This window comes from Lotus japonicus, chromosome 1 (assembly GCF_012489685.1).
Source record: "Lotus japonicus ecotype B-129 chromosome 1, LjGifu_v1.2".
NCBI classification, from domain to species: Eukaryota; Viridiplantae; Streptophyta; class Magnoliopsida; order Fabales; family Fabaceae; genus Lotus; species Lotus japonicus.
In genome coordinates, this window is record NC_080041.1 from 134,445,754 (window position 1) to 134,457,848 (window position 12,095).

Below are 12,095 nucleotides of genomic sequence, written 5' to 3' on the forward strand. Positions count from 1 at the left end.
TAGTCCACAATGCAACAACGAAAGTCCTAAGACTTAAACCCGGTGAATAAACACCTAAAACCTATGAGAAGAGCATCTATCGGGGATCTAGGTGTGGCAAATGTCACACAACCCAACAAAAATAGGTCTCAACTCGGCATTGGGACTCAATTAAATACAGTACATCAAACAAATAGAAAACAGCAAAGAAATCACTGCCAACTATAAGAAATCATCTCAATATCTAACACATATACTAAGCTGACACTAAATTGCATGTAGTGTTATATTTTAGGCTTAATTGCAGTTTTAGTCCCTCATGTAACACGATTGTGTAAAAGTGGTCCTAGATGTTTAAAACGAGCGATCAATGTCCCTAATGTTTGTGCCGTGAGCGATTTAAGTCCTTCCGTCCACTTCTGTTAGTTGACTAACGGAATTGATGACATGTACTTCATTAATTGAAGTGGCATGTTGTGTCACACTGCCACATAGATAAATAATTATTAAAATATTTTTTTCCCAAATTATAAACCTCATCTTCCATCTTCTTTAACCAGAAAATCATCTTCAACCTTCATTTTTCACCTTCTTAAACCAAAGGCACAAAACAAAACTTAATCTAAAATCAAAACCAAACCACTCTTGCACCTTTGAAAAAACTGTTATATTCTCCTCCTCAGATCTGGAATTAGACCCCCCACCCCAACACCACCACCCCCAAACCCCAACACCGCGCCACCACCACTTAACCGGACGCACCGCCTCTGTCCTCTCTCTCACCAATCCCTCTAATAAAACCATTTTGGGTGAGGGGGAAGAACCCAACCCCAATAACGACAGCAACATCAACAGCAAGAACAGATAGAGTGGTGGAGTCGCAGATCCATGGGCTAGAGTGGAAGAACTCGTCCTTGGACGAGAGGACGACATCTTCACAAAGTCGACGGTGGAGAATAATGGAGTCCCAGATCCGTTCGGGTGGGTATGAGAGGAGGAAGACGAAGGCTATGGCGAGGATGTGAAGGATCGGTGGGTACAATTAATTTTATGGGTTTGCGTTTGATTTCTGGAAGGAGAGGGGGTTTGGGTGAAGGGTTTTGTGGGTCTCAATCTGGTTTTGTGGGTTTCTTTCTCCCTGCTTTAGAGATTTAGAGATTTGGGATTTCCTCAGCTTCACTCGCATCTGCTTCCCGCATCTATCGATTTGGATTACTGGAAATACAATTTTTTTTGAATGTGTGATGCTTGAATGTTGGTGGTGATTTACTTTGCAGTTGTGCTTCTTAACAGGTTTCTGGGTGAATAAGGTTTCTAATTCTGAACTATGAACAAACAGGTTTATGGGTCTGAACGAACAAGGATTCTGCATTCTGGTATTGTCTGGGTCTATATGGGTTTCTGGTTTTTTTTTCCTTTGTCTTCACACGATGTGTGTATGGGTTTCTGGTTTCCCCTTTGTTTTTATTTGATAATTCCTAACATATATAAGCAAATTATAGCAAGCCTCGTCTCCTTCAGATTACCGGTTTCTTATTTTTAATATTTTCACATTTTAATGTATCTTGTATGATTGGAAAGCCATGGAGAATGAAGGATACTCATGGTATACGGCGTATCGCATAAATTCTGGGTCTGTTTGGATTTTTTTAGTGTTTTTGGGTTTTATTTTTCTTTATAAAGATGGAAATGGAGATGAAGATGATGAGTATGAGAATGAGGATGAAGGTGAAGAAGATTCAAAGAGAGTTGATTTGCTAGGATGGGAAATAAGTTAAAAAATATTAATTCTAAATTTTTTTTAATAATTATTTATCTACGTGGCAGAATGACACAACAAGCCATGATAGCAATTCCATTAGTCAACTAACAGAAGTGGACAGAAGGACTTAAATCGCTCACAGCACAAACATTGGGGACATTGACCACTCATTTTAAACATCTGGGATCACTTTTGCACAATCATGTTAGATGAGGGCCTAAAACTGCAATTAAGCCTATATTTTACCTCATTAGACTTCGATGTTATAGCAGTAGCTTCGAGCATTTTAATGTCAGCTATGATGAATTGATGAGTGTTAATCTTGTGGTTAAGTGAGAGTAAGGAGGAAAATAGAAATAATGATATGTGATGAGTAAGAGATACAGAGAAAAGTAAAAGTGTAGGATGTAAATATTTTGTTGAATAAACCACTAATTTGATCTCTATAAGATAAGTTCGCCGCCTTGAAGCAGAAAATGGTTTGAAAATAACCTGAATATGTGCAAAAGTTACACATTAGTCCCTGGGCTCACTTTTGCTAGTGAGATTTCACGGAAATGCATGCATATGTGACATGTCCAGTGTCATGTTGTGTTGGAGATCCTACATGGCAATTTATCATTCCTCATCCAATCTTTTTTTACTTCAATTTAGTTTTTAAAGAGATCAAATCATCTGTCTACTGATCTTACAAGGTTCTAAATTGGTGATTTATTTCGAGTTTTGAATTCATTCACACTCTACAATTATCTTACGAGGTATCATAAACTCATAATATTTACCATATATTTCATTTCTCTGTCTTCCGTCTATATTAACAAAACATTTCACTTAGGTGAAGTTGGAGCTATGACTCTTCTCTCACGTACTTTTTATCTATCTCTTATCTCTTTTATTTTTTAATCATCATCATCTATCAAATCTCTTATTTTTTCTTTATTTTCTTCCTATCTGATCTCTCTTTTCTCCACTTCATTCACAGGAGAGTGTGATGATGAAGATTTAATGTGAGTTTGTTAGATGAAAATGATTGAAATGGTAAGGGGCGATTTTAAAATTTTAACATTATTGAACACTAATTTAAGAGACAAGAGGAGTCCAGTCAAGAGAATTTTAGCATAAAAAAACCCAACTACTCAGCTGAAAAATATTCCACCCTCCCAAAATAGACAATGTAATTCATATGATCAGAACTCAAATGCTGCCTGTTGCCGAAAACGATTCAAACCCGGTGTTCTTGTTTGACCAATTTCTCCACATATCATCATGATCTCTTTCTGACCGCCCTTGATCTCCACCGCCATAGAAACCGCCATGCGCACCACCACCTCCTCCTCCTATTCCCAGCAAGTCCAAAGTCATCACATCTTCATTTCCACCATTAACATGAACATTATTGCTGCCACCACCACCACTCGTAATTGGATCACATTGACCATGCAAACTGTTGCTGCTTCGAGCAGTAGTACTATTCTGCGCTATGATCCTCGACAATGCCTTACTCTGATCCAATATAGCATTGAACATCTCCAAACCACTCATCCCAACAACACTACCTGCAGCAGTAGCTCCTGAACTAACCATCCCGTTATAGTCGTACTGAGACGACAAGTTAATGTCATGTTGACCATTAATGTGCACATGCTGGTTCATGATACCATATGACTGTGATGGTGGTGCCATGCCACTGTTATTATTACTACTCACTGTTGCACCCATTTGAGCAGCTTTTTGCAGCAACGCTGTGGCTGACATGTGAGGTGAGGCCATGTTGTGGAGCATGGCCTCGTCTAATATGTTTGAATTACCCCCCAATTGAAGAAGAGAGGCCGGAGAAGAGAATAATGTGGTTGTTCCGGGTGCAGCAGTCATGTTAATGTTGAAGGGTTTTGCAGTCATTGTCATAAGTTCATTGGTGTTGATTGGCAATGAGGATGGTGCTGCTAGGTTTGGGATTAATGGTTGGTTCTGCAAGTTTGGACCCATATTTGATAACTGTCCTTCGTTCTGTTTGTTATTCTCATCAGCCAGTGCATCGCAGAAAGCTCTATGGGTGATGAAGCTGTCTCTTCTGCAGATATGAATAATAGATCATGTGATATGGAAAAGAAACATAAAAGAAGAGTGAAAATGAGCTGAAACTCTGAATGTATCAAAATTCACATTAAGTGGGTGTCTTGAGCTCAAAAGAATGAGAGATAAGCTATTGATGCAATTTTTATATACTCACACACACTCTCTTTTTAATTTTAATCTATTTTTTCTTTCGATTTCTCTCTATAATGGAACAGGAGTGAATCATTTATATGAGCAGGACCTAGCTAATGTATGCAAATTGTGTACAAAATTACGATTTTTTTCTCAATTGGATTTTAATATTTGTTCACTTATTGATGTCAAAGTGTGTGTACAGATAAATTTATATAGCTAGCTAATTAAAGACACAATCCAAAAACACCATTAAACAATATTCATTATGGAAGAAAAACATGTGTTGTATGTACATACACATTTCATTTCAGTGACATGACAATCGACTACTGTTTACGGCAATTAACCATATGTCGATTGGAAATTCGCTAAAATGTATATGTACACGTATAATCACCAGGATTACCTATATATGAATATGAATATACTTGGATGCATATTAACCTGGAAAATATGGTGCCACAGTCACATTTGTACTCCTTTGTGCCACATATTTTTGAATGAGCTTTCCAATCAGACCGTACTGCATATTTCTTCGAGCACTTGTCACATTTCCACTTCTTCTCACCATGCTTTCTGCTGAAGTGCTTTTTTATGCCAGTGAGATCGCCTAGTGCTCGAGCCGGGTTGTGGTGAACACATGTGGGTTCAGGACAAACATAAACCCGTTTTCGAACTTCTGCGGTGGTTCTCTGTTTAAGCTTCCATGGCAGGTTATGGCCTCGCCGGTGCAATTGGAGGTTTTGGTCTCTTTGAAACCCTTTGTTGCAGATTTCACATATGAAACGATTTGTGGTCACCAGAGTGTTTGGTGATAGAGCTATGACTTCAGCACTTGGATCTGCACACACGTGCCAACGCCGCAAAAATAATTAATAATGTGTTTGGAAAAAAATTTTACTCTAAGAAAATTAATTCTTAGAGAAGCTTTAATTTATGTGAGCGTGTTTAGAAATAAGTTAGTCACACACTCCAAACTCCAAACCGTGCCTAGTTGAAGGCGTGTGTTCACTTTAACGTGATTTTCTAACCTCAGCTTGATTTGCCAGGGTAGTTCCAAAAACCCACTGTGTAATCTCTCAAATCTTGATGTTTAATTTGATTATGAAAAAAAATAAGTTAGATACAAACATGAACATATTATAAGCTATATGTTTCCTAGCTAGTCCTAGTACATTCAAATTGCTTCACTTGAGATTTGAAAACCATAAAACACTTGATTTTATAACAATATTTTCTACAACACTATTTTTTTCTCACTCCATTTCATCACATCTCACAAGAAAATTGATCCATTCACACCACAATTATATAAATAATATTAGGATGTGTGACAAGAGATTCTGATCCTCACTTTATTAAGATGGCGCTAAAGCCTAATTTTTTTTTTTTAAGATGATGATGCAATTCAAAACAGTATTTTTAGACACTGAAATTAAACAGTATCGACACATAACACATATCTCATTGGTATCTATCTATCCAACATTTTCCAATTAAAAGCAAGGAAGAAAAATGTGTAATAATGGATTCTTTGTTCACATGATAAGTCAGAACAAAATCTTATAATAAATCGAAGAAAGAGAATATTGAATTTGATTCAAATAATTCAAAATCTCTATATTCTCCACGCCTTGCATTTTGACATGCATCTTGAACAGACAAGAAAAAAGAGCCAGCAAGAGGGATTGTTCATATACAAAGGTACATGGTCCTTTACTTGAAAAAACAAAAAGAAAGGAAAAAGGGTGGAGATTGAGCTAGCAGTGAAGCAAAGTCAACAGTGAACAGCAATGATTGAGAACTTCTGCAGACAATAATTGAGCTTTTTCCACCACTTATACACACACTCATAAGTTACAATTTTTCATGTTAACTTTTCTGTCCAATTTTCAATTAAAACACATATCCATGGTACTTATCCTCACTTAATAAGAGGACATAAGGATCAAAGTTCAGATAATTCATTATTCTCCCCTTTCACATGTTACATATCAATAAATAAATAAAATCAGCAATCAGAAAAATGTTGCTGATTTGCAATCAAGTAAATTTCACAGAGAAAGAAAAGGAAAAACACAACTAATAATAAATATTTAAATGAAAAGAAAAAAACAGAGTTGAGGGAAGTGAGATGGTTATTAGAAAAGATACCTGGATTTCCTGGTAGGTTCCTTTTCTTCTTAACTAGTGGAGGTAGTTCTGAATTTGTGTTTGAATTGATGCTATTATTTGTTGTAGTTGAAGTATGAGAATTTGGACTATGGAGCTGGCCCAGAATCAATGATTTCTGTTTAACTGCATCTTCTCTGTTATTCTCACTAGAGAAGCTCCCACTATCACAACTTGTGATGTTTGACATTGAGGCTAAACTAATTTTGATAAGGGAAGAATCTGTTGAAAATATTCCCTTCAATTTCCTTACTACTTTTTCTCTCTCCAAACTAGTAGTGTTAGTGTTTGTTTCTGCTCTAGTTCTTGCAGCTGCTCACAAGAGAAAAATGGGAGGAAATTGAAAGAGAAAAGATGGGATTTTGGTAACTGGGGGAAGAAGAAAGCCAGAAAACTCTGCCTCCTTTTATGGTGTGGACATGAGAGTTCCTCCAAGCACAAGGATACAAGAACTGGACTTAGGATTTGCACTTCAATTAAATATATTATACTTCGAGGTCGAGGCACTGTTGCTTAATGCTACGGATTAGCCCCTGGCATTGATTGATATTAAGAGAACACCCTTCACTTAATTTTCTAAGTAAACAACAAGCTACTTACTTAGCATTCTCATGGTATTTACTTACTATATATAGAGAATATTTGAACTCCACAAATTGATGCCTTAATACATGTCTAATTTATTTTTTTTAAAGTTAATACATGTCTAATTTTATTTAAGTAACATCTCAGTTCCGAGCTTTGTATATAACAAATTTACTACTGACAAAGTTAGCCTCAATCAAGGTCGGCCCAACACTAAATGAGACATAAAACTAATTTTAATGTGAGGTATTTTTGGGGGCTTTTTTGACTTTGTATTAATGCTTGATTTTTTGGGGTCTTTTTTACTTAGTAAAAAAATTATTTTTTGAGGCATTTTTTCCTTAGTAATTATTTTTTGGAGACCTAAAACCCTTACTTGAGTGGTTTTACCCTTGAGTCGGCTCTGGCCTCGATATGAATGTTAATTCTTTTAAATTACAAAACCTTATTTGATTATTTATCTCTTAAGGGTAATATAATCTTTTTAATTGTTGCTTATGTATATTTGTTTTATTAGGTTAAATATATTATGTCACTGACTTTGTAAAAGAAATTAAATTTGGTTTAAAATCTTTTAAACGTCATTAAATTAAGTATTTGTACCTACATGTCATCAATTTTGTTAAAAAACCTTGGTTCATTAATGGACCATTTAAATAGAGTAATGATTCATTCATATTCCAGTTTTTCTCACATTTTATCTCAATATTTTTTCCTTTCTAGGGTTAATGGTCAAATTAGCTATGATTGTGTAAGCGAGTTTGATTTTAGTTTCTTAGCAAAATAATGACGTTTAGTGACAATTATTTTTATAATTATTTGTTGTTTTTTAGCGTCAATAAACGTCATTTTACTGTTAAATGATTAAATCAAACTCACTTACAAAATTAGTGACTAATTTGATCATTATCTATTTCATCGCATATCACTCAATTCTTTATCTTTCCTTTATATTTATCTAAGGTGGAGGTGGGAAAAATTCTTCACACTTCATTAAACTTGATGCACAACTCTATAACAACTCTCATAATCTCATATGAAACAGAGTAATATTACTTACACACCTCTAAGAGAGGTGGAAAGAAGTGGAAGGAAGAGAGAGATAGAAAGAAAAGAAAAAGTATGAGAGATAAAGTATGAGATGTGATAGATGATAAGAGGAGAGAGATAGAAATAAAAAGAGGTGAAAATGAAGTGTTTAAAAAATGAGGTGTGTATATATCATTACTGCATGAAACACGCATTACCTAGCTATATTCAATGAGGGGAATAAAAATAGTGTGCGTTGTCTCTTTCTTGCTACATTTGTTGGGAATAATACAATAATATACTTGCATTAGTAGTAATTTATGCTTCACAAAGCATTTGTCCAAAGGAGGAAACATGTAGGAAGTACTTAATACAATCACATGTATATTCAATCTACTACATGATTTTGCACTTTTTTCACAATTTCCACCCACCAATACCATGTTCATCCAAGAAAATTTCTGTCTTGATGGGACTTCGGAACCCAGGTCTGCCACTACCTTTATCAGTCAGTACACATACACGTTATTTCGCTCCTGCTTGCTTTTCTGTCTATATATCTGCATCGCACTATCGTAGCCTTTTTCAAATAATATGTAGCAATTTAAAATTTGACGACCAACCTACCCTGATTAATTAATTAATTAATCTAAAAATATAGGTTCAAAAAGAAAACATCTGAGAGGTTTTTTTTATAAGCCACTTAAAAATGAGTAATCCAACCCATAATACAGGAAATGTGATAGGATAAAAAATGAGAAATGGAGAAAAAAATATGTGTATATAAGATTAGTACATATAAACATACATATTTCGCTAGACAGTCGTCAAACATATCTATGAGTTAACTGTAGTTTTTAAACTCCTCGAAAAAATTCCCTAGACAACGTATATGGAATTAGTAATTACCCATGAAATTCACAAAAAAAAAACTTCAATTTTTAAATTTAAGCTTTTGAACTAAGTAATTACCCATGGGATTGACCCTAGCGTGGAACCAAGGAATACGTGACCTGGTATGCTTCTCTGATTGTCAGGATGCAATATCAATACTCCAGAGCCCAATAGATATTGATACTTATTGGGACAGGGATGCCATCACACAAGTTAGAGAATTGCTTATGAAGGATTGGAGGGTTACTTTCAAACATATTCCTCGCGAGCGAAATAATGCAGCGGATCTTCTGGCAAATAGGGCATCTCATGAAGGGTCGTTGCACATGATTTGGGGGCAGCCCCCTTCTTTCTTAGTTCGAAAGTACTGTATTTAGATACTAGGGATTAGTTTTATAATTGTCGTTTACTTTCCTACTGTAAAAAAAAAAATTAAGCTTTTGTTTTCAAAAATCTTACATAATCACTGCAAAAAAAATGCTACTTATTAACCAATTCTTTTCAACAGACTCTCTCATACAATCTTTGTGATTGATTTATTTTTAAAATATCCAATGTATATATATTTTCTATCTCTTATAAAAAATGGTATTGGTTATTGGTTTTTTTTTAAAATAAACCAACCACATGAAGTGTGTGTGAGAGTGTGTTACTAGCATTTTTCATACTATTTATTATGAACTTGTACACATATGAAATGCATGACACATAAAAGTTTGTTTAATCCACATCAAACATAATACTGACATTTTGTTTACCGAGTCAGGATACTCGAGGGTGATCGGCACCAACACCTCCCATAACACACCCCATAATTGTCATGGATGGGGTAACTACTGCTCGGATGCCAAAAAATAGTCTGGTTCAGGCACTTGACCATCATAATTAATTTCGCAAAAACAACGCCATTTATTTGGACATTCATCTCGAAGCTCTTTACTAGGGGTGTTCGCGGTTCGGTTTGGACCGGTTTTAGGTGAAACCAAAAACCGATCCAATCAAAATTCATTGGTTCGGTTTCAATTGATTGTCAGCAAAAAAAATTCCAAAACCGAACCGAACCGATCCGATGATGAACGGTTTGGATAGGTTCGGTTGATCGGTTTCACAATTTTTTTTGGTAATCCATAATCACAAATCCATAATCCATAATTCATAATCAACAACTTAAGTACTTAACAATGTATAAATGTTTAAAGTAGTATTTAATATTACTACCGTTACAAATTAATAATGGAAAACAAAAACATAATAAGTCTAACAAACATAAAAAGTCTAACATAAACAATATTTTGTTCAAAACATTTCTTTAAAAAACATATGTATATATATATATATATATATATTTAAATATTTTATAAATAAACATTTATCATCGGTTCGGTTCATCGGTTTTTAATTTTTCAAACTGTGAACCGAACCAATCTTCATTGGTTTTTATCGGTTTTTAACCAAATAACAAAAAAAACCAATCCAATTGCTTTGGTTCGGTTCGGTTCGTCGGTTTCATCGGATCGATCCAATCCGATGAACACCCCTACTCTTCACAATTCCCAAACTCAGTATCTGAAGTTATACGACCACACATCATAGGTCACAAACTAGAATGGAGGAGAACGCTTCCAACCCGGAGAAGCACTTTACTGGTGAGAAGAACCACCATACCCTATCGTTCCTCCATCATTTAACACTCTTCCGAGTAATTTGGTCAGACTTACTTGATTACCATCATTATTCAACTCAGCTTATTCTATTATTTCTTATCATATTATGGTCATACAAAGAACTATGAAATTTCCTTTCATATTTAATTTTAGAGAGTTATATACATGATTCATTTAAACTCTTATTATTTTTACTTGATTTACACATCACTTTCTATCTATTTATCTATCTATATTTATCTTTTATTTTAATTATATCACTCATAAGTCATAACATCTTTTGTTTATTCTCTCTTTATCTGTTGATTTATAATATTTTTAAAATTATAATTATTATAGTTTTAATAAATATAAAAATAAAATATGTTTAATTATAAAATATAATAAATTAAATAATAATAGAGGTGAGACATTTCATTGAATAGAATTATAGTTCTCTAGATCTAAATAATTAGAGTATTACTCAAATTAATAATTGATATTTAAAAAAAATATTGAAACGCAATAAAAATGAGAACAATATTCTCATTTAGATAATTACATTGGATCACAACAAACCCTATCTGTTGTTCTCTACCACACCCTTGATTTACCAAAAAGTTTGTCACAGTGTTTCCCTCGAGCAATACATGCACCACACCAACACACTGAATTACAAACATCAGATGCTCTATATAATTAAATACATTTTTTAATTTTCATGACCTCCTATCTCCCCTAGACACTCACCCAACCACTAAGGAGGAATCACTCTCAACCACCACATTTGAAAATTTAAATTGCTGGAAAAATAACAAAGCATGTAACACTACTTGAACCTTCATCTAAAGCTCACAACATTCTAGTTCCTTTTGCAAAGTAACCTAACAACTCCTCCTTGATCCCACAAAACCCCGCTAATACCACTTACAACTGGGTTCCCTTTCGACGCCTCATCCACATTAAACTTCAAAATAGTGGCTGGCGGTTGCTCCCAATACACTGTTCGTGGCATCTTTTGTTTTCGTGGCCACTCGATACACTCAAAGTCTCTAGCAAACTGTTCCAAATCATATGGACAATCATTCCACTTCACCTTGACCCACCAAACACACAAACTAAGCAATAGTCTCATATATGTTCAACACAAACAACTTTGTTATTAAATACGCATGCATTTCTCTGTAGTAATTGATATTAAATAATTAGCACTGAAGTAGACTTAAAATTTTATTCATTGAAAAAATATAGAAAATCATTATGTGAATTTGAAATATATGAAATCAAGTAATAAATTTTAATATCTTAAATAAGTTATAATGACATATTTTTTACACATTATATCCACAATAAATTAATTTTAACTTTTAAAATTATAATAAGAAATGATTTTATTAGTGTAAAGAATTATTTACTAAATTTAAACTTATTCAACTTTGGTCATAGTTATTTTACTCCGTTATTCTTTTTCAAGTAATTTCTACTAATATATAATAGATCAAATATTATATTTAAAGATTTTTTTCAACGAATACACACATATTATAGTTAATGGTAAATACCTATAGAGCACCACTTTTTTATTTAAAGACAACATTTTCTTAATTATTTTTTAATAAATATTATTTTATTATAATTAATTTTAATTCTCAATATTTTTTTGTGTATCAAGATATTACTTAGTTTTATTTTAACTTTCTCCCCTTCAATTTATGATTGATAATTAATATTCTAACATTTTTTAATTAATACTTATAAATATTTTTTTATAAGTAACTGAAATTTATAATTAATAGTTAATACAATTAATAAAAACTGGA

The 12,095-nt window shown here is 33.6% G+C and overlaps 1 protein-coding gene across 1 annotated transcript; it reads right to left on the reverse strand.

The window, feature by feature from the left end:
* Positions 1–2,771: 2,771 nt before the first annotated feature.
* Positions 2,772–6,643, reverse strand: LOC130731179 (zinc finger protein GAI-ASSOCIATED FACTOR 1-like). The gene is made up of 3 exons (XM_057583388.1): positions 6,107–6,643; positions 4,397–4,793; positions 2,772–3,812 (listed from the first exon to the last, which is right to left on the reverse strand). The coding sequence occupies exons 1-3, from the start codon at positions 6,312–6,314 to the stop codon at positions 2,936–2,938; spliced, it is 1,482 nt and encodes a 493-aa protein (XP_057439371.1). The 5' UTR covers positions 6,315–6,643; the 3' UTR covers positions 2,772–2,935.
* Between the last annotated feature and the right edge of the window lie 5,452 nt (positions 6,644–12,095).